The sequence below is a fragment of the Chrysemys picta genome, chromosome 10 (genome assembly GCF_011386835.1).
Source record: "Chrysemys picta bellii isolate R12L10 chromosome 10, ASM1138683v2, whole genome shotgun sequence".
Classification (NCBI taxonomy): domain Eukaryota; kingdom Metazoa; phylum Chordata; order Testudines; family Emydidae; genus Chrysemys; species Chrysemys picta.
This window is the reverse complement of record NC_088800.1, coordinates 15430632-15453695: the sequence shown is the minus strand read 5'-3', so window position 1 is coordinate 15453695 and position 23064 is coordinate 15430632. Positions and strand designations below refer to the sequence as shown.

General features: G+C 54.3%; 1 protein-coding gene across 2 annotated transcripts in view; it reads left to right on the top strand.

Annotated features, from left to right (window-relative positions):
* Positions 1-23064, top strand: part of RHCG (Rh family C glycoprotein) — a 49794-nt gene that overhangs the window by 7407 nt on the left and 19323 nt on the right. The window contains exon 1 of one of the 2 annotated variants that reach the window (XM_005294899.4): positions 18696-18959. The exons of the other annotated variant lie outside the window; for it this stretch is intronic. Within the exon in view, the coding sequence (XP_005294956.2) occupies positions 18773-18959 (187 nt within the window). The 5' untranslated portion in view covers positions 18696-18772. Of the gene's footprint in view, positions 1-18695; positions 18960-23064 lie in introns of those variants that run through there. 2 annotated transcript variants of the gene reach the window in all.

Genomic DNA, 23064 nt, shown 5'->3' with positions numbered 1-23064 from the left:
GAAGCTAATCCCTCCTGAGATATGACATCTGGTATTAGACCATGGAATATATCAGATATTACATGGCATGGAACTGGGTATTCATGGCTTTCTGAGTTCAGCCAGAGAGGAGTGATCTGATCCATGCAAAGCAGGAATCAAATGCGATCAGGTCCAAATGGCTGCTGTCTGGCGTCTGCTTTGCACTGGTGGAAAAGACTGTACAAGGTGGAGGGCAATGGAGAGCCAGGCCCACTGTCTGTATGTGGGCAAAACCTTTCTGTACCTCAGTGTCCTGCTCTGAAAAATGCGGCAGTAATAATGAGGGGTGAGATGATTCCCGGATTTGGAACTTGCTCAATGTGCTGATACTTTGATTCACAGTCCCCCTTCCATCGAACAGTCAGATAATTAAGTGATGTGGCAGAATGAATGTCATGTGTAGTTCTGGAGAGACCCCACTGGAAATAGCAACAGAGGGTCCTGTGGCACCTTTGAGACTAACAGAAGTATTGGGAGCATAAGCTTTCGTGGGTAAGAACCTCACTTCTTCCCCACCAGACCCTTGAAGTTATTGGAGGGTATTGGCTGTTGGGCCCTTCACGCCACCCATATTCAGTCATTTTGATGGGCTGGAGGCCACAGGAGGGCCCCTGGCCCCATGACATCTTTTTGGTGGAATGGGTGTGCACAGTAGGCTGCCCACGACTGACTGTCCACCATGGAGTGTTGTCCCGGGGATGAACCAGGCCCTCAGCTGGGAGCTAGTTAGATGCAGTTAAGCACTTTAAAAGAAGGGGGTGTTTCACTCAGAAATGTGACCCATTGCTAGCTGCAGAGAGGCCACTAACAGGTACAGCTGAAACGCTTTGTCCATGGCTAGAGTTGCAGCTGAACCGTGTTTAGCACCAGATCAACTGTGCCACTTGTTGGCCCCTGTTGTCAGCAATGGCTTGTTTTCCTAGTGCAGATGGGGGGTTTAAGCTAGCCAGAAGCTGGGCCAGTGAGCCCTGGGGAACCTAGGAGCTGCCCTGTCTGATTTGTACTTGGGGTGGGGGGGTGCTTAAGTGTCTTGTGTTTTCTGCTGCATGGGTGTCAGTTTGGGCTAAAGCAGAATCTCTGCAATAAACCCAGCCCGGCGAGAGTGACTTGTGTTCAAACCTGAGCTTTCAGTGAATCTCCCCGGGCTCTCAGCGGAGCCAAGATTGAGTGTCATTGACTGGCCATACTATAGCTCCTTGTGCTCTCAGCAGCTATGGGCTCCACCACCCCTCCTTTCCCTGCTTAGTCTACCGTGGAAAGTTGTGTTTGGCCTCTCAAAAGCCAGCACTTACTTTCTGTTAATAAAGCCTCACACCCACAGTGGGGTTAGGACCCCACAGCAGGTAGCAGAATCCTTCCCTGCACCAACCGCCACTCGCCCATGGGAACACCAGATGGCTCCTGTCCAGCAAAGGTGCCCTGTGTGCATTTAGCAGGCTTCCCTCCAGGCCAATCCTGTCCCAACAGCTCAAGAAGGGCACTTAGCGAGGTGTGACCAAGACCTGCCTTATCGGGAATTGCTTGAGGACGAAAAACAAGCTGAGCCCAGCACAGAGTTTCTCATGGATGTCTCCTTGAAAGATGCTGTTTGCAAACTCCCTGGATTGATTGCCAGAGTCCACAGCGGCTAATGTGGCCTCCAGAGCCGGGGCTGCTCCAACAGAGTTATCCTGCTGGAGCGCGTCACTGAAGTCTCTTTACTCCTCTCATGTTGATCACATTAACTTCTCCTGTCTAGCTTCCCTCACTGACATTGCCCCTCCTTTGGTCCGCACAAAGCACAGCCATCAAGATCCTCTCCATTGGCCACTCACCTTTGAATCCTCCCTCTCCAAGTTCAAGCTCTTTGTCCTCACCTGGCCCTCCCAGCTTAACTGTGCCTGAATTTTACAGCCTGAGCCAACTCCCAAAGAAGTCAATTGAAAGACTCCCATTGACTTCAAGAGGAGTTGGAGCTGGCCCTTGGCGAGGCACCTGCTCTGCCAGTGATGCCAGACTGGACTGCCTGCTTGTCTGCATCTCCCACAACTGTGTCTATGCCTCTCTCATGCTGCCCCTAGGAGACGCTCAGCCTTTCCATGCTAGTCTGCAAGGACGCTGCCCTTTCCTCTTTACAGATGCTCCTCAAGACCCAGGTGCAGTGCTTAATTTGTGCCAGGGCTGAGCCCCGCCACCTCTAGGCTTGGCGGGTTATAGCCCCAGCACCTGCTGCATCAGTTATGAATGTAAAAAAATTGCTTGCGCCCCGGCACCTCTTTCATTACAATTAAGCACTGACCTTGTGTTGTGCAGAACCGGCAGGAAATGAGCCACCTTTGAAGGCAGGGCAAAGATCAAATCATCACTCACCGAGCAATTGAATAACATCCTTGGGGTCACCTCCTGCTTCTTCCCCCACCACTCCATGCTTTCATCACCCCTCCCCATCTCCTCCTGCTGGCATCATGTCATCAAGTTCATCTGTAAGGATCATTCCTTTGATCCATAGTAGGAGGCACCTTGTGATGCTTTTGGTAGTAAATAATAATCATAGGTGGCTCCTGACCCCAGATGAGTGCATGAAGGGATACTGACTCCTGCTCACGGAGAGCATTCAGCATTCACCCCTGCTGTTCTGGACTGAATGGAGCTGTGCCCACCTATACCATGGCCACATCTGATCCCATATCTTGATGCCCAAAGGCCAGTTCTAGTGGGTGCTGCTGGGTTTTGTCAGGCTTTGGGGTGTGGGGTCAGAATGGACAAGAGGTTCTTGGATGTTTTCAGAGGCAGGAAATAAGTAATCAACCCTGTCCCTTGTGAGTGTGACTGAGCTCCAGGAAAAGAACTGGGGCACTGGGCAAGTGGGGGGGATTGACTAAACTGCCTTGGCACTAAGATTCCAGCAATTGCCCTCTCCTGACCGGGTGAAGATTCAGTTACCACATCCCTGGTTCACTGACACCCTGTCCACACCCTGGCCCCCAGATCCAGGCAGATGCAACAATCAGGTTCTGGGAAGGGGAATTCCCAGAGGGGGTCATTCAGCACCATCTTCCTGTGAAGGGATTTGAGCAGTCTCCACTCAAGTCTTACTAAAACACACTGGGCCAAATTAATCCCTGGTGTAAATCCAATGATGTCCCTGGAGTTATGCCTAGGAAGGATCTGCCCCACTGCCCATGCTGACCCTATCTTCTTCCTCATCTGCCCTTGTGTTCTTGCTCAGAGAAGATTCAGATCTTGGCTGCATTTACCTCATTCTCCTCATTCCAGCAGATCCCAGGGAGCTATCAGAAGTTAATGAAAGTAGAAGTGAGAGCTAAACAGGGCAAGGGCTGCACAGGCAGGAATGCCACCAGCTCCCTGAGCCAGGGCTGCCCCCGGCTGACGCCAGGCCAGTGCTGCCAGGACTGGGGATGCCTGCACAGGGATGCCCCCAGCTGCCTTAGGGACAGGACTGCCAGGGAAGGGATGTGCTTTGGGGCCATGGATGTGGCTGCCCAGGCAGAGATGCCCCGGCTGCCTTGCGGCCAAGGCTGCAGCTGCCCAGGCAGGGATCCCCCAGGTGCATCAGGCATCCGCTAGGACACCGTGCTTCCAGTTCTCCCTCTCCAAAGTGCTTTGCAAGGCCCCAGCCTGGTCTGCATTGCTGGCTGCTGCAGGAAGTTCCAGCCACTTGCATGAGAAGCAAATTCACCCGAACATGGTAAACAGAAGACAGGTCTCATTCTCAGGAGCCTGCAGCCCTGCAGGGCTGTGTCCTCCCAGATCACTGGCATAGGGTTACCATAGGTCCGTATTTTCTAGGACATGTCTGGCTTTTTAGCTGTTAAATTGTCGTCCGGGAGGAATTTTTAAATAAGTAAAAATGTCTGGGAAAATAGGGACCTATGGTAACCCTACCGTGGAAGTGATGTGGGGCTGAGCTAGGGTTACCATATTTTGAGTGTCCAAAAAGAGGACACTCCATGGGGCCCTGGCCCTGCCCCAGCCCCGCCCATGCCCCCGTCCCAACTCCACCCCTTCCCCAAAGTCCCCGCCCCAACTCTGCCCCCTCCCCTGCTTCCTGCGAACATTTGATTCGCGGGAAGCCTGAAGCAGGCAGCAGGTAAGCTGGGGTGGGGGAGGAGGCGCGGCCCAGTCTACCCCCCCCCCCCCCCCCCGCCAACCGAGCAGCTCCCTCCGGCAGCCGGCCCCGGCCCCAGCATCTCCAGCCTGGCTCGGCTCGGGCCCTGGGGTACCGGCCCCGCCCCGCCGGCCCCCGGCCCAGCACCGCCGGTCCCCGGTCCAGCACCCCCAGCCCCGCATGTCCCTATTTTCCCGGACATGTTCGGTTTTTTGGGATTTCCCCCCGGATGGGGATTTGAGGCCCAAAAAGCCGGACATGTCCGGGAAAATCCGGACGTATGGTAACCCTAGGCTGAGCGGGGGGGAGCGGAGGCTGCTGGGGTGAGCCGGGCAGGGGCAGCAGGGGGTGCTGGCTGGGGGCTGGGTTCACTCCTGGCCTGGCGTTGTGGCGATGAGCAGGAAGCCACAGCCTGGCCCTTATCAGCAGGCGGCAGGTGGGGCTGGGCCACCGGCCCTGTGCTCCGGCTCCATGGGTGGCAGGGGGCAGTGGTTGTAGGCGCCTCCCGGCAGGGCCAGGAAACAGCAGCAGCAGCGTGGCCTGTCCTGCCCCATGGCGGGCTACGACCCCCAGCTGCTCCTGCTGCTGTGGTAACTGAGCAGGCTGCCCTGCTCCCCCGAGCAGCGCCCGGTTCCTGCTGCTCTCGGCTGGCAGGTGCGGGGCCCCAGCCGAGTCCAGCCCCTTGCGTCTCCTCCGCGGCGGCGCCCCTGCTCTGCGTCCTCCGGGGCGGCTGCGGTGGCAGCAGCCGGGGAGCCCGAGAGGAGGAGCGGCCCCTGGACAAGCAGGGGATACTCCGAGGTGAAGAGGCTGCTGGCCCTGGCACGGCCCGAGCGCTGGAGATTGACAGGTACCTGCCCCTGCCCCATCCCGGCACCACCTGCCTCCCAGCCCAGTGAGTGTTACCTGCCCCACCAGCCTCAGTGCCCTGCCCCATACTGTCAACCACCCCAATCTCACTGTGACACCAGCACCCCTTGGCAAAGGGCCCCTGATTTTCACAAACAGCTGTCACCACAGGCCTGACAAACTCACTGCACCCCACACGTGTCTTACAGGGCACTTACCCACAAAGAGGAACGTGGAAGGGATCTACACAAGGCTGGTAACTTGTCAAGAGTGAGAATCTTTGAGATGTGTGCATGGGTAATATTGAAGAAATAATGTATTTATCTTAAAAGTCTGCTTTATAGACTTGGAGTAGAAATTAGTCACCAGGGGATAATGGCCCTTTGGGGCGAGGGGAATTTGTCACCCTGCCTAACCTGGCTGGTGATGCAATGCAAGGCTCAATTGTTTAGCTTTGCACAGTAGTAAGACTTTGAATGGGACACCATCAGAGGCAATGGCAAACAACTGAAACGCCTTAAAGGTAATAAAGAAACATAACAACAGGACTGGGGTTCACCCTGTGTGCAAATAAAAACAAAGGCTGTTTTCAGTACAACACAGAGGAGGGAGTATGCTTTCACTGAGGAAACCCCTTGTGAAACAAGGCTGCTTTCATGAATGTTTGGATCCTGGTGTTTGGGAAACCAGCCAACTCTGCAAACAGACTGAACTTTGTGGGGAGAGGAGGAACCTACTTTGAGGTAAGAAAGAGAACTCTTGATAAGTGTAGGCCCAGGTTCACGTTTTATGATTTTGTTTTATAGTGTAATCCTTTGTTTCCATCACTCTTGTTTCTAGTTAAATCCTCATTCTTAAATAAACTGTCTTGTTCGGGCAGCGAGCCAGCGGCAGGCGGGGGGTGGTGGTGTGAAAAGGCCAGTGGCGGGCAGCGGGGGTGGAAGAGGCAAGTGGCGAGGGAGCCACCAGCAGGCAGTCGGGGGTGAGGAGGCAAGAAGTGGTGAGCCAGCGGCAGGCGGGGGTTCAGAGTGGGCATGGGGGTTTCTGGCAGGGAAGTGAGGAGGTCAGTGGCAGGTGGGAGGAGGCGAGCGGTGGGTAGGGGAGCAAGCCAGCGGTGGGCCAGGGGGTGAGGAGGGGTGCGGTGGCGGGGCCGAGCGGGGAGGGGGTGGGACCTGGGGTAGAGTGGGGGCGGAGCGGGGGTGAGCTGTCGGCAGGGCCGACACCCCCGTGGAGTGTCCTCTTTTTTGAATGTTCAAATGTGGTAACCCTAACTGACACCTGCCTGCAAGCTGCATCAGGACATGGCTCACCACGTCCCCTTGGAATAAGAGCAGCCTGCTGCCACATGAACCTTCTGGGGTCCACTCTCTCTGTCAGTCTCTGTCTCCTGGAATTCACTGCAAGGGGATGTGCTGAGACAGCTCACAGCCAACCGAAGAGCCTCTTTCCTCCCCCGCCTCCATGGGGATTCTACCCACTGGCCCCAGGCAAACGGGGAGGGGTTCTATCTTCTTTTTAAAATAACTTTAATGCTTGTAAAAGTGAGGGACTGAGAGATCCAGCTGTGGCCAGGCACAGTGCAGACACCCCCCCTACTCAGCTCTGCCAGTGAACCTCAGGCCTGACCCGCAGTCCCTTCTGCGGTTCCTGTCCTGTTTCTCCTGAGCAGAAATGACCAATATTTCCAAACTGTGTGGTAGGGCCATACTTTGGACCAATGTCTGCCAGAGTCACCCAGCTGATTTCCCCATGAGATCTATGGCAAATTCTGACCTGAAGAGTCCTCCAACTGTCTCAGCCCTTCCGTCCTGCCCTGGAACCATAAATAAATACCAGATCTTTCCCCTCAAGGGATTACTGTACTCCCTGGAGTCAGCAAACTGCCTCCTGGTGGATTGATTTATCCCTAGGCTGTCACAGAGGAATGTGTGCTAAGACGCTAGGGCACTGGCTCAGGCCTGAGCAGAGAGCATGGTGATAGCCTGCAGCAGGAACCCACACCTTTTAGCACCTTATTACCACCTCAGTAACCTCCCCAATCCTAGCTGCTATGCTGCCATAAAAAGCCTAATACCATATTATGACACCGGCAGACCAGGTGCCAGCTCATTCCAAGGTCCCCATGCCTCAAGGGAACCCTGACAAATACACGGCTGGAATCAGTCTGGCTCACCTGAGTGTTAGTATTGTAAAAAGAGGAATTAGAAGTATAAGAATGTGTGTAGTGTTTAGACTTGATTGAATGCTTGTGAGTTTGCTGCCTGCATTAATCTAATTTATAGCCTCTGTATCCCATATTGTAAGGCAGTGTTTCCCAAACTTGGGACGCCGCTTGTGTAGGGAAAGCCCCTGGTGGGCCGGGGCCGGTTTGTTTACCTGCCGCGTCCGCAGGTCCAGCCGATCGCGGCTCCCACTGGCCGCGGTTCGCTGCTCCAGGCCAATGTGAGCTGCTGGCACGGGCCAGCTGCAGGTGTCTAATTGTAGAGTAGACATACCCAAAGTGACCTAAGGCTTAAGATTGAATCCCATGGGATGGTGCAGTACAGGTGCATTATGGGATCAAGCCACAGTTGGAGACAGGAGTTCAGAAAGGGGGACTGTTGGTCTAGTCCACTCTAGTGAATCCCCTGTTCCTCTGCCGTTTCGAGTCCTGCATTCATCCATGGTCAGAGAGATCCTCCAGCTCTCATGTCAGTGAGGCCTTTGGGCCAGCTTATTCCAAGACAAATTCACAGACCATGTTGAGAAGCAGTGGGACAGCAGGGACCAGATTCCAGGCTGCTTCTCCCAGGAGATGTCACTCAGGGAATGGGGCAAAGGCACCTTAATGCCATCTTTGCACCTTCCTAATCTTGGCTGATTTGGGGGCTGGTGCAGCTCCCAGTGTAAATAAGAGATGCTCCAGGGCACACTCTAACCTATGACCGCCTTGTGTCCCGACCGACAGGCTGCTCTGCAGCACACAATCACCAGAGCTTTCACTCTTCCCTGCTCCTGGAGCAGCAAAAAGGGGATCTAGTGAGGGCCAGAATCTGGCCCATGACAAGTGTCCCCTCCAGAGATGGAGCTGTCCCAACAGATGAGGCCAACTAGGTCTTGGAGAGGTGGGAGGCTGCTGTGGGGGAAGAGGTCATTTAGGACAGTGGTCCCCAAGGCGGTGCCCACAGGTGCCATGGCGCCCGCCGGGCCATTTATGTGCACCCACCTAGTGCCCAGCAGGGGAGAGAAGCCACGGCCCCACGCCTGATGGGGACAGAGAATTCAGGCTGCAGGCTCTGCTGTTCTCAGTCCCAGGCAGGCACGGGGCCCCAGCTTAAGCCGGAGAGAAGCCGCAGCCCTGCGCCTGCTGGGGACAGAGAACTCCGGGGCTGCAGGCTGCTGGTGCCGGTGTTCTGTGTCCCCGGCAGGCGCGGGGCCCGCCTAGTGTCCAGCAGGGGAGAGAAGCTGGGGCCCTGCGCCTGCTGGGGACAGAGAACTCCAGGGCTGCGGGCGCCGGTGTTCTCTGTCCTCGCGGCTTCTCTCCGGCTTCTCTCTTCTCTCTGGATTAATATATTATGTAATATTAAATATGATATTTTTTGAATTATTTAATGTACAAATACAAAATAAGCCTTGAAAAATTGTTGGCGCCCGCCACACCCTTCTGAAAACATGAATGTGCTGCTGGCCACAAAAAGGTTGGGGATCACTGATTTAGGAGCTTCCATGCTGCAGACCGACAGCAGAGGATAATAACAGTGAACTCCTAGCCAGGGACAGAATCTCTACCGTGAGAGGGGGAATCTGATCAAGCCCATGGATTCCAAGAGGCTGTCTGGTGAACCCCCTCCCAGATGTGACACTGCACAACCTCTCCCTTTCAGGACTGTTCAAGCTCTGCGGCACTTAAGCAGTTAACAATGCTGCTCCTGTTTCAGCCGCTCCAGCAGCACTGTTCCCATGGCTAGAAGCCTGAAGGGAGACTGTCCCTTTAGCAGTCATTCATAGGGGCTTTTCAGGTGAGAGCGGGAGCACGTGTTCAGAGAAGCCATTGGAGCATGCAGGCCCTGACTGGACTCTGGTGGCAAAGCACTGATCTGCAGGCTGATAAGGTGGGAATGCTGGGCAGTGCAGCAAGGTGAGACTATCAGGCCAGTGGAAAAGCCATTACCTTTTGCCCCACTCTCCCATAATGGGAGCTCCGTGCTCAAACGGCCGGTGAGGAAGGGGGGAGGCCGGGTGGAAAGAGAGGGGGTCAGTAAATGAAGCTGTTATGATCCATGAATTCCAGAGTGTGGTATTTGTAGGGTCTAGGGAAGGAGCTAATGCCTGTGTCTCTCTGGCTGTTTGCACAGATCTAATGATCTCAGTAGGGATAGAGAGCATCTCGGGGTGGTTTTCAGAGGATGCTGCTATTCAATCAGGCTCTGAACTGAAAACCTCTGTAAAGTGTCTGGCCAAAGATGTTTGGTTCAAAGCCCTGGAGATGAACTGAGATGACGTAGTGAGTCATGCCTTCCGCTTCAGGGTAGCTGGGTTCAAATGTGGACTTGGGCACATTTGAAATGAATGTGTTGGGTCTTAGTGCAGGAGGTGGGATGGCAGCATGGGGAGCCCAGGACTAGAATAAGGGGGTGTTGGGGTTAGGACAGAGGAGCAGCAGCCCAGCTGTGTGGGGGGGAAACCCAGCACTGAAATGTCAGGAAGTTCTGTAGGACGTCGTTGATCTCTGATAAATCCAACCATAATTGTCCAAATGGCTATGCTTCCTGCACCCTAGCTCCCATCACACACTGCGCTACAGACTCATAGGACTGATGCATATCATGGCACGGGCCCCTGTGACACACATTCATCAGTGTGAAAAGCTGTTGCCGCTTCTAATTATGTAAGCCCAGCCCTGCAAAATGAAGCAGAAATGAAAAGGGCAGTGAATGGAATGAACCGTTTCCTCCCCTGAAACCCAGCTCCCCTTGGGGCCTTTATATGGAAATGATCTGCCATGCAAGCCCTGTTGAATGCTTTCTTCCCAGCTGCCTATAATTAGCTGAAGTTTTATTGTACACTCTTGGAGGCAGGGACTGCCTTTTTGTTCCATTTGTACAGCGCCTAGCACAATGGCTCCTGGTCTGTGACTGGGCACTACTGCAATACACACAATAATAAATGCTCTCCATAAAAGCTCCACTCAACCCCCTGCCCAGAAGAATAAGTGAGGCATTGGGGCTTTCTGGGCAAGTGCCAGGCCCTAGAGAAGTCTGCAGAGCCTGTTCATTCCTCACCGGGAGCCTCCCATCCCTGCCCTGTTCCCAGGGCCGGCTCCAGGGTTTTGGCCGCCCCAAGCAGCCAAAACCAAAAAACAAAACAAAAAAAGCTGCGATCGCGATCTGCGGCGGCAATTCGGCAGGAGGTCCTTCACTCCGAGCCGGAGTGAGGGACCGTCCGCCGAATTGCCGCCGAATACCTGGACCTGCCACCCCTCTCCCAAGCGGCCGCCCCAAGCACCTGCTTGAAAAGCTGGTGCCTGGAGCCGGCCCTGCCTGTTCCCAGCACCCTGATGGGGCTGAAGAGGTGGGTTAGGACATGTGGACTGTGAGAAAATGTCACTTCACTTTCATCTGGAGTACTATGTCCAATTTTGGGCCCCACACTACAAGAAGGATGTGGAAAAATTGGAAAGAGTCCAGCGGAGGGCAACAAAAATGATTAGGGGGCTGGAGCACATGACTTATGAGGAGAGGCTGAGGGAACTGGGGTTATTTAGTCTGCAGAAGAGAAGAATGGGGGGGAATTTGATAGCAGCCTTCAACTACCTGAAAGGGGGTTCCAAAGAGGATGGATCTAGACTGTTCTCAGTGGTGGCAGGTAACAGAACAAGGAGCAATGGTCTCAAGTTGCAGTGGGGGAGGTTTAGGTTGGATATTAGGAAAAACTTTTTCACTAGGAGGGTGGTGAAGCACTGGAATGGGTTACCTGGGGAGGTGGTGGAATCTCCTTCCTTAGAGGTTTTTAAGGTCAGGCTTGACAAAGCCTTGGCTGGGATGATTTAGTTGGGAATTGGTCCTGCTTTGAGCAGGGGGTTGGACTAGATGACCTCCTGAGGTCCCTTCTAACCCTGATATTCTATGATTCTTCTAATGCTCTGTTAGTTATAGTTTCCAATGGGGACAAGGAGAGGCACCCATGGGCCCTAAGCCAAACCCATGAGGCTTAGTTGCAGTATAATCACACTGATTTCTCCCCCTTTCCCTCTCCCCACACACGTGTGCACCTCTTGCTTCCAAGTTCTTATAGTAACTGCAATGGGCCAAATTTGTCCTTGGTGTAACTCAATGGATGTAGCTGGACTTGTGCCAGGGAAGAATTGGGCTCAGAATCAATAGTTAGCCAATGACCGACACTTCTGGCCCAGCTGGCGTGAGGCTGACACTGGAGGTTATGGAAGTGAGATGGTGCCAGCATGTGCCTTACAGCACATAGGATGGTATCGCAAAGGAATGCCCAGGTCTCGCTCCCAGGGCAGGAGAGGGCTGGCAGGGGTCAGGGAAGCCTAGCACTGGGTGCCAGTGCCAAAGAACACAGGCCTAGCACAGCCGCAGATCCCTAACTCAAACCCCCTACTCAGAGACTGACACCTTCGGGCACCAAAGGAGCCCAGTTCTCTGCAAAAATGCCTCTCCACTTGTGTCCCCTGTAGCGCAGGGCCCTGCGCTTTGGTGCTTACTCCATAGGATGCCAATGCTGGTGCCTGGCAAACAATTGATGACTATTGCAGTCATTATATGCCCAGGGAAATGATGATTCTATACCACTGCCTGCATCAGCTAATCTCCCCAATGACCCTCTAATGAGCCGAGCCAATAGCATCATTACCAAAGGCAGCGGGATGGTCCCCAGGACGCAGGCCTTTCCCCGGTGAGCTAGAGATCCAGCTTTGCAGAATCGATATACACAAGCAATTCTGTCCTACCCAGCTAGAGGGCAGTCACGCACACCATGCCTCACAGCAGCATAGCCAGCTGGGACAGGACTCCTTGTGTTACAAGATTCTCTCTTGAACCCTGCACGCTCATTTACCAGAGACCTTCCAGAAGTCACTTTGGCAGCAGAAGAAAACATCTGGACTGGGCTGCAGGCCAAAGGGCTGGTTCCCCCATATCTCTGACAGGGGGCTTAACAATCCTACAGACCAGTGCTCATTCCCTTAGCTAATGCAGGGAGCAGGTGCCTGCCAGGACTGGCTGGGAGGGACATCATGAAGGGATCTGAACTCTGTCTGGATCATGGCCCAGGTCATGCCCTGCACTGGAGCTCCAGGTATGCGTGTCGCGCAGGCATGCAAATGCAACCAGAGTCACATGAAGGCATTAGGGGTAGGACTCTGAACAGCCTCCCTACAGGGAGTGCCAGCTCCTCAGAGCAACTAAGCTGGTCCTCCAAAGATCCTCCTTCAGGGAAGGTGCTTGGCCTTCGGTGGGAACCGGCAAAAGGACAAACACAATCTCTACATGCATGTTGTGATCTGGGCGCTGGAATAAGCCAAGACAGATGCTGCTAGCTGTAGCATTCCAGGAGGCTACTCCACCCCCAGGCTAGCTAGACAGACTCCCTGGGACAGGAAGTGGCAGGTACACCTCAGTACCATAGACAGGAGTCAGGGTGGTATAGTCAGATGGGGAATTCAAAACCATTGTCAGCCACAGTCCAGAACACAATGTGTGGGTAAGCACACAACGTGCTGAGTAAACCCTCCAGTAAAGGATTACTGGAAAAAAGCAAACAATTATCACTGCGGATGCTCCCAATGCCACCTGTATTGATGACCCCAGCAGCAGTGTGGGGAGGAGCCCAGGATCAGAGACTGGCCACCACATTCCAGCTGGCTCAGCTGGCACCGGACTGTTCAATTTCCAGCCACAGTATTTCATGTTGTCATAGCTGGAGGGGTCCTGAGCCCCCAGATTCAGCCCTGGATCTGAGCTCTCTTCATCACCAAGCCCTCGAAGTATGTGGGGTTTAGTTCAGTCCATTAGAGGGAGAGGGCTGGGTGTGAAATTTGCGTATAGGTTCAAATCCTGACCCCCTCCCCGTGAAAGTGAGGAGTCTGGGGAGTGGGCCCAGGCCCCTAAGAAGATGTTTTAGTGAGAGGGGAAGAGCCACATGATTTCAGATTTGGAGTAAGAGTGGGAAGGAAAATGTGCAATGTAGTTTCTTGGGGATTCTCAATTGTGTGTGTGTGTGTGTGTGTGTACTTTTGATGGATTTGCCCAAGTTCCCCGTCAGCCATGTGTTCTCGTCACCTGCTGCACAGGTTCCATGTGACCCTCTATGGTGCCTTTGCATTTGCTGATTGATTCCCTAATTCCCTTTCAGCTCCTCACAGAAATGTGCAGAGGTTCCCTGCACTTCTGAATCACCTTCCCTTCAACCATGTGCAGAGAGGTACCTGATCCGCTGGCTTCCTAGACTATGAATGGGGTTTGAAGCCGATTTTTGTCTGGCCATCAGCCTCCATCACAGACTGGCCAATGGCATTTAACAAGACTATAAGCATGAAATAATTGCAGCTGTAAGTATGGGCAAATCTGTGCAGGAATTGCAGGATAGCTTACTCAGGTGGAAGACCCAGAATTAGATGCCATCTGCCATTTTTATGCCAGGCTGAAAAAACTGGGCTATCTGCCTGGGTGCCAGTGCCTCTCATTCATGGGTCCTACCTGATGCAGAATGGCCCCTATCATATGTGGGAGATGCACAGCCATGGAGGAAGGAGCTGTGATCAGATATACAAGCTTGCTTTGGTCTTTCTCCCTTATGAGAAATACTCCAACAGTGTATGGTTACAATCTGGAACACCGCAGTGAGCTGTTGTGTTAGGACAGCTATTTGCAATAATGGTATAATGTGTTAATGGCTGTGCAGCTGCACGATGCATGCAGGACCTATCTTAGGGGATTGTTTAGGATGGATGGTGCTATCAAGCCCTCAGGACAGGACCATACTCTCTCAGGCTAAATTGGCAGTCTAGAAGCAGGCAATAAGGTTAATAGCTGTCCTTTATTTTGAAGATTTGGAGCCAAATGCAATCTTGATGAAAAGAGCTGGTTTAAGTTTAGCATCTTGTGTGAGTGAATCAGAGTGTCAGGTGCTAGGACCCTGCACAGAGATGAAGGGGACAATTTCCTGGTGCAAGTGCTGGAGGAACCAACTAGGGGCAGAGCTTTTCTTGACCTGCTGCTCACAAACAGGGAAGAATTAGTAGGAGAAGCAAAAGTGGATGGGAACCTGGGAGGCAGTGACCATGAGATGGTCGAGTTCAGGATCCTGACACAAGGAAGAAAGGAGAGCAGCAGAATACGGACCCTGGACTTCAGAAAAGCAGACTTTGACTCCCTCAGGGAACAGATGGGCAGATCCCCTGGGAGAATAACATGAAGGGCAAAGGGGTCCAGGAGAGCTGGCTGTATTTTAAAGAATCCTTATTGCGGTTGCAGGAACAAACCATCCCGATGTGTAGAAAGAATAGTAAATATGGCAGGCGACCAGCTTGGCTTAACAGTGAAATCCTTGCTGACCTTAAACGCAAAAAAGAAGCTTACAAGAAGTGGAAGATTGGACAAATGACCAGGGAGGAGTATAAAAATATTGCTCAGGCATGCAAGAGTGAAATCAGGAAGGCCAAATCGCACTTGGAGTTGCAGCTAGCAAGAGATGTTAAGAGTAACAAGAAGGGTTTCTTCAGGTATGTTAGCAACAAGAAGAAAGTCAAGGAAAGTGTGGGCCCCTTACTGAATGAGGGAGGCAACCTAGTGACAGAGGATGTGGAAAAAGCTAATGTACTCAATGCTTTTTTTGCCTGTCTTCACAAACAAGGTCAGCACCCAGACTGCTGGACTGGGCAGCATAGTATGGGGAGGAGGTGACCTGTCCTCCGTGGAGAAAGAAGTGGTTCGGGACTATTTAGAAAAACTGGATGAGCACAAATCCATGGGGCCGGATGCGCTGCATCCGAGGGTGCTAAAGGAGTTGGCGGATGTGATTGTGGAGCCATTGGCCATCATTTTTGAAAACTCATGGCGATCGGGGAAGGTCCCAGATAACTGGAAAAAGGCTAGTGTTGTGCCCATCTTTAAAAAAGGGAAGAAGGAGGATCTGGGGAACTACAGGCCAGTCAGCCTCACCTCAGTCCTTTGAAAAATCATGGAGCAGGTCCTGAAGGAATCAATTATGAAACACTTAGAGGAGAGGAAAGTGATCAGGAACAGTCAGCATGGATTCACCAAGGGGAAGTCGTGCCTGGCTAACCTAATTATCTTCTATGATGAGATTACTGGCTCTGTGGATGAGGGGAAAGCAGTGGATGTGTTATTCCTTGACTTTAGCAAAGCTTTTGATACGGTCTCCCACAGTATTCTTGCCGCCAAGTTAAAGAAGTATGGGCTGGATGAATGGACTGTAAGGTGGATAGAAAGCTGGCTAGATCGTCGGGCTCAATGGGTAGTGATCAATGGCTCCATGTCTAGTTGGCAGCCGGTTTCAAGCAGAGTGTCCCAAGGGTCGGTCCTGGGGCCAGTTTTGTTTTATATCTTTATTAATGATCTGAAGAATGGTGTGGACTGCACTCTCAGCAAGTTTGCAGATGACACTAAACTGGGAGGCGTGGTAGATACACTGGAGGGTAGGGATCGGATACAGAGGGACCTAGACAAATTAGAGGATTGGGCCAAAAAAAACCTGATGAGGTTCAACAAGGACAAGTGCAGAGTCCTGCACTTAGGACGGAAGAATCCTATGCACTGCTACAGACTAGGAACCGAATGGCTAGATAGCAGTTCTGCAGAAAAGGACCTAGGGGTCACAGTGGACGAGAAGCTGGATATGAGTCAACAGTGTGCTCTTGTTGCCAAGAAGGCTAACGGCATTTTGGGCTGTATAAGTAGGGGCATTGCCAGCAGATCGAAGAACGTGATCGTTCCCCTTTATTCGACATTGGTGAGGCCTCATCTGGAGTACTGTGTCCAGTTTTGGGCCCCGCACTACAAGAAGGATGTGGAAAAATTGGAAAGAGTCCAGCGGAGGGCAACAAAAATGATTAGGGGTCTGGAGCACATGACTTATGAGGAGAGGCTGAGGGAACTGGGATTGTTTAGTCTCCAGAAGAGAAGAATGAGGGGGGATAGCAGCCTTCAACTACCTGAAGGGGGGTTCCAAAGAGGATGGAGTTTGGCTGTTCTCAGTGGTGGCAGATGACCTAACAAGGAGCAATGGTCTCAAGTTGCAGTGGGGGAGGTCTAGGTTGGATATTAGGAAACATTATTTCACTAGGAGGGTGGTGAAGCACTGGAATGCGTTACCTAGGGAGGTGGTGGAATCTCCTTCCTTGGTGGTTTTTAAGGCCCGGCTTGAGAAAGCCCTGGTTGGGATGATTTAGTTGGGAATTGGTCCTGCTTTGAGCAGGGGGTTGGACTAGATGACCTCCTGAGGTCCCTTCCAACCCTGATATTCTATGATTCTATGCTGACTCACTTGGCAGCCAGTCCAGCTGTGTCTAATTAGCTCAATCTCGGGAGTATAAAGGGTTCTTTTAGCGAGACAAGCTGGGTGAGGTAATATAATTTATTGTATCAGTGTCTCTTGGTGAGAGAGATACTCTTTTGAGTTACACAGAGTTCTTCTTCAGGTCTGGGAAATTTTAAATGTCAAAGCTCAATACAAGGTGGAACAGATTGTTTGGCATAAGTAGTTAACTCATATTTTAAGGGACCGTTCAAGGTGAAGGGGCCTGTTAACAGCACTCCAATCACAAGGTGGAAAGGAAGGGGGAAGCATCTTAGGGGTTTGTTAGTGGGTTTTAGATTGGTGTGATAAGCCTTAAAACCAGTGTCTCTATTCAGTCCATGATTTTTAGTGTCTAGCAAAGTTATGAATTTAAGGTCTCAGGCTCGTCTTTTGAAAGTGTTGTGCAGGATGGGGACTGATAGTTCAGACACAGAGTGATTGCTTTGTGAAAAGTGTTCACACACAGCTGATGTGGTGTTTTTGTCTTTTGTCATTTTCCTGTGTGAGTTCATTGAGAGCATCGTGAGCCACCAGTGAGTGAGGGTTCTCGTGGCAGGCAGGGGAATGTCTGTGGCAGACAAGTGAGGAGGCAAGCGGTGGGTGGGAGGGGTGAGAGGAGGAGAGCGGCGGGTGTGGGGGTGAGAGGAGGAATGCAGGAGGCAAGTGGCAGGGGGGTGAGGAGGCAAGCAGCAAGGCGAGTGGCAGGGGCAGGGCCTGGTGGGGGAGTAAGGAGGCAAGCGGCAAACCAGCAGCAGGGTAAGGAGCTGGGCAGGGGTGTCTGGCTGTGAGCGGGAGAGTGAGGAGGTGAGCAGTGAGCCACCAGTGAGCGGGGATTCTCACAACAGGCAGGGGAGTGAGGAGGTGAGTGGTGGGTGGGAGACTGAGGAGGGACGCAGGAGGCAGGTGGGGGGTGAGGAGGTGAGCGGCGGGCACATGGGCAGTGGGTGGAGCCCGTCTTTGGGAAGGCTAGCCTCCTGACTCCACCCCTTCTGACCACCCCCCTCCCCCCAGCAGCCAGAGTGCCAAGATCCCCTTCCCCTCCTTACGGCTGGAGCCACAAGCCCCCCGAGTGCACGCCCCCCCCCCCCCTTTGGCTGGAGGAGCCCAGGCTGGCTGAAGCCCCGAGCATCTTCCCCCCCCCACACACACCTGCCTGGAGGAGCCCTGAACTGGCTGAAGCCCGGCGCGTGCTCCTCGCCCACAGCCAGAGATGCTCAGGGCTGGCCAAAGCCCCGCACCCCACCACCTGCCCGGAGGAGCCCCGGGGCCAGCTGCAGCCACAGCCGTGCCTCTCCCGTCCCCAGACCCAAGACACCCAGATATGTTTTTCATTATTATTTGGACTTCTATTATGTCAAAACATTTTTAAATGTACTTCAGAATTGTTGTACATCCACTTTTACCAAAAAAGCAAAAGAAACAATAAAAAAAAAACACAAGAACATGCGAAGCACCTTATTTGTGTTTCTAATCTGTTAGATCCAGTAAAGAATAGAGATAACTGGGCATTATTTTTATTATTGAGTCTGCAAAAAAACCCAACCCAAAACCTTACATAAATAAATTACAATGATTTGTATATATATGTGCATATTACTTTATTAATTTAGGAAAAATAGATAATTTTAGGAAAAAGTGTCAGTGCGGCTACCAGCAAGGGTCAGCGAGGCCACCAAAAAATTTGTTGTGAGAACCCCTAGCCTAGTGGTTAGAGCAGGGAGGGGTTCAGGACTCCTGGGTTCTATTCCAGACTCCAGGAAGGAAGAGTGATCTAGTGGTTAGAGCAAGGGACATGAGGCTCAGGACTCCCTGGCTGTATTCCTGTGGGACAGTGCTGTCTAGTGGCTAGAGCAAGGGGGTGGAGTCAAGAGTCCTGGGTTCTGTTCCCAGCTCTGCAGCCGACTCACTGTGTGACTGTTGCCCCTTTTTGTGCCTCGGTTTCCCCATCTGTAAAGCAGGTATAAGTATAACTCTCCTAGGTGGGTTTGAGCTCCTCAGAGAGAAGGTGCTGGAGATATGCCTCCGTGTTCCCAACCCCCCTTCTTTTGGCTGGAAGCAGAGAGTTCAAATCTATTAAACTTGCCATGAACTGAAATGTGAGCCTGCCCCAGGCAGCTGTGAGGACTGACAGCTCCCAGCACCACACCCCACATCACCAGACTTCTATAAATGGACTGAGTCTCCCCAGGCATCAGGACTGGAGCTCTTGCTGTCTAGGTGCCTGGACCCCCTCCACCTGAACAGGCGAGCTGGTCTGGGATGGTGAAGAACACATACATGCGCTGGCGGCTGCCGCTCGTCTGCCTCCTCTGGGAGGTCGCTATGATCGTCCTCTTTGGGGTCTTTGTGCGCTTTGACCCCGAAGCCGATGCGCACTGGAAGGAGGAGCAGCGCCAGAAGAATCTCACCAGTGACATAGAGAACGATTTCTACTTCAGGTATCCATGTGAGTACGGCTGGCAAGCACCAGCCTCTGCACTGGTAAATGCCACACCCCGTACAGGCTAGCCAGGAGGGAGGCAAATGAGACCGATGTCACTGAAGTTCTGAAAGGGCTCGTGAAAGTCCAAGACAAACAGCCCCAGGATTGTGAAGGCAGGTGCTGCGGGAACTTCCCCCGGCAGCTCTGCTCATGCACCTCCATCCCAGCCTGCAGTACCCCTGGCTATTGCAGCTCTGAGTCCCCCCGCACTGCCCCTGCCCCCCAGTTCTGCCCAATCTTGCTCCACATCTCCCTGTTCTATCCCAGTATTAGGCTCCCCAGCAAAGCCCTCCCAGAGCACCTCAGTCCTGACCTGCAGCTCCCCCTCACCCCATCCCAGACCTGTGCTGCTCCCCCAGCTCTGCCAGTGCACCTCAGTCCTGACCTGCAGCTCCCCCCCCATTCCAGTCCTGTGCTGCTCACCCAGCTCTGCCAGTGCACCTGCAGCAAACACCGAACCTCTTGTGGGGAGAGACTTTCAGACTGGCTGGTTTAGGGATTTAGATATATGCCTGCTAGAGCGCAAGTAGGACTGAGCTCATTTCACAGTCACGTGAATCTGCATTACCTGCAACCGCGGGGGCGGAGGGGAGCAACTGCAGGGCTAAAGGAATGTGGGAATGTTTTATGTACTGCTGGGATCCTTGAGCCTAAGCCTAGGCCCCCCGGCTTAGCAGGCTGTAGGACATCAGAAGAGCTCTCTGCTTGTCCAGTGAAACACACTAAGGCAGGGGTCTCAAACTCAATTTACCTTAGGCCAGTGCCAGTCCTCAAATCCTTCCAGCGGGCCAACAATGTCACTCATGCTGCCCAGAACCTGCCCCCCCAAAACTCTGCCCCCCACCTGCCTAAGGCTCTGGGAGGGAGCTTGGGTGGGGGAGGAGGTCTGGGGTAAGGGATTGGGGTGCAGGCTCTGGGAGGGAGTTTGGGTGGGGGAGGGGGCCTGGGGAGCAGACTCTGGGATGCAGTTTGGGGGCTGGGGAGTGTGGGATGGGGGTGCAGGCTCTAGGAGGGGGTTTGGGGGTATGGGGAGGGGGTGCAGGCTCTGGGAGGGAGTTTGGGGATGGGAGGGGGTGGAGGCTGTGGGAGGGAGTTTGGGGGCTGGGGGAGGGGGTGCAGGCTCTGGGAGGCAGTTTGGGGGTGGGGGTCTTACCTAGGGCTCCATTGGCCACAGGGGCGCTCAGGGCGGGGGCAGAGCACGGAGGCACAGCCCCGCCCCTGGGCCTCAGGGAAGGGCTGGCAGACACGTGGAGTACGCAGGCAGACACCACTCAGCTCTGCTGTGCTGCGGGGGGTGGGGGGAGCGCCTGGGGGCGGCAGGTGGGGCCAAGGGAGAGACCCGGCCCCAAAACTGCTGGAGCCCCGCGGGGCACATTGGGGAGGCCCGCAGGCCGCGAGTTTCAGACTCCTGCACTAAGGAAAAGAGGAGGAAACTGTGTATGAGTCCATAGCAGTTGGAATGTGGTATGTGGGACGCAGGGTTAATATTCTGTAGCCTGTCCCTGCTGGGTTCCAGCTCTGTGAGGACGCGTGTAGGCAGAGATCCACATACCCAGAGGTGTCTGCATTCACCCTCTGCTCTACGTATATAGTTTCAGACGTGCCTGGAGATCCTTTGGGAGGAAAGGTGCTGGTGGCTGTTACCTGGCCAAGCAGCACAGGTGCTTGTGGCATCTCCCCTCCCCCCAGCACATCCAGCCCAGGACAGCGCACATGGCTGCCCGTCAGTCCTTGCTTCATACAATCCTGCCACCAGATTGAAAGGATGGTTCCCTGCCTCTGGTGAGTCACCCACACCCCTTCTGGCCTCAGCCCCATTATTCCTGCCAGAGAGGACTTATCGCATCTTCCTAAGGGGCAGCGCTTTTGCCCAGAAACTGGGCTGGTTACACCAAAGGTGTGTGGCCTCCCACAAACTCTTCAGGCCCTATGACTGGAGCACTTTGCCATGCCAGTGTCATGTTCCCACCCTGCCCCATGGAGCTGAGTGGAGATGGGTGTGGCAGCACCTCACTGATCAGCAGGCCAGACCCTAGAGCAGGCCTGCACAACTCATAAAGTGGCGAGGGCCATATTACTCCAAAGAAAACAGCTGAGGGCCGAAACACCCCAAGTGCCGCCAACCCTCCCCCAGCGTCACCCAGCCCCCCCAAAACACAACCCCCCCCAGCGCCGCCCACCCGCCCCACTGAAGCAATCCCCTCAGCGCTACCTGCCCTGCGGAAACAAACCCTCCTTCCCCAGCGCCGCCCCACCGAAACAGCAGTATTGAACCTCAGTAATTTGTTATAGCAGGCCCTTAGAGTAGTATAATTAAGGTAAAAGAAAAATGTCTTTTTGCTAGAAGTAGAATAAGATCTTCCCCCCACTTTGTAATCAATTGCCCTGTTGAATGAATGAGGTGTGAATGAGGAAGGCGTGGAAGGCAGACACCTCCAGACAGCTGCAACCCTTGGAGAGGGTAGGGCTGGCTCTAGGATTTTTGCTGCCCCAAGCAAAAAAAAATTTTGGCCACCCCCCCCTTTTTTTTCGTGCCCCTCTGCCCCCAGCCCCGCCCCAACTCCACCCCTTCCGAACCCCTTCCCCAAATCCCCAGCCCCACCTCCTCCCCCGGTGTGCTGCATTCCCCCCCCCCCCATTGCTTCCGGCGGGCCCCCCCGCGACCTCCCGCCCTAGCTCACCTCTGCTCTGCCTGCTCCCCCAGGCGTGCCGCCACTCCGCTTCTCCCCCTTCCCTCTCAGGCGAGGGAGGGCGAGGAAGCGGAGCAGCAGGGCGTTCAGGGGAGCAGGCGGAGCAGAGGTGAGCTAGGGTGGCAGGGCGCAAGAAGTAACGGGGGGTAGAGGAACCGCTCCCCACTCCAGCTCACCTCCGCTCCACCACCGCCGCCTCCCCCTCCCCCGAGCGCCTGCCGCTCGACTTCTCCTCCCTCCCAGCCTTGCTGAGTGAAATTGCGGTTGGGCGCGTGGCAAGCATGGGAGGGAGGGGGGAGAAGCGGAGCGGCAGCGCATTCAGGGGAGCAGGTGGAGCGGAGGTGAGCTAGGGTGGGGTTGCACAGGAAGTAACGGGGGGGTAGAGGAACCACTCCCCGCTCCAGCTCACCTCTGCCACCTCCCCTGAGCACCCCGCCGCTAGGCTTCTCCTCCCTCCCAGCCTTGCTGCGCGAAACAGCGGTTTCATGCGCAGCAAGCCTGGGAGGGAGCGGGGAGAAGCGGAGCAGGCAGAGCGGAGGCGAGCTGGGGTGGCAAACTGGGGCGGCGGCGGCACTTTGTCCCCATGCCCCGGAGTCGGCGCCTTTGATGGCCGGCACCAGAATGCCGTCTCTAGAAATGTGCCGCCCCAAGCATCTGCTTGTTTTGCTGGTGCCTGGAGCTGGCCCTGGGAGAGGGGATGGGAGCCAGACCAGATCAGTAGAACAGGTCAGCCACCGATTCGCCATTCGCCTCCTCAGGCTCGCCGGCTCACCTGCCCCCCCGCCACTGCCCGCCCGCTCGCCTCCTCAGCTCCCCCTCCCCCTTGGCTCGCCTACTTACCCCCCACCACTGCCTGCCCACTCACCTCCTCAGCCCCCCCTCCACCTCCCCAGCTCGCCTACTCACTCCCCGCCACTGCCTGACCGCTCACCTACTCAGCCCTGCTCCCTCACCCGCTGCTTACCTACTCACGCCCCCTCGCAGGCCACACAGTGAGCCCACCTACTCAACCCCCGCGGGCCGCACAGTGAACCCTGACTCCATTTTCCTCTAGCTGTCACTGCCCTCTAGCTGCCCTGAGATTCCCCTCTCCCAGGAGCAGCCCCTGCCCTTGTCACTTGCGGTGGAGGAGGGAAGGCTGTTTTCCCTGGAGTTCAGTGCTGTGGAAAGTTGACTCAAGGCAGAGGCTAGCATTCTGGGCAAGCAGTAGCAAAAAACACCTTTGCTGCTCCAAGCTCACTGGGCTGGGTAGAATGAGGAAGTGCTGTGCCACCCAGAATAAGTAAACAGGTGCTGAATGAAGGGCTCTGATGTCCTTAACGCTGGCTGCTTTGCCCTGAGCTCAGCTGAGGACAGAGGCACACATTCTGGGAGATGAC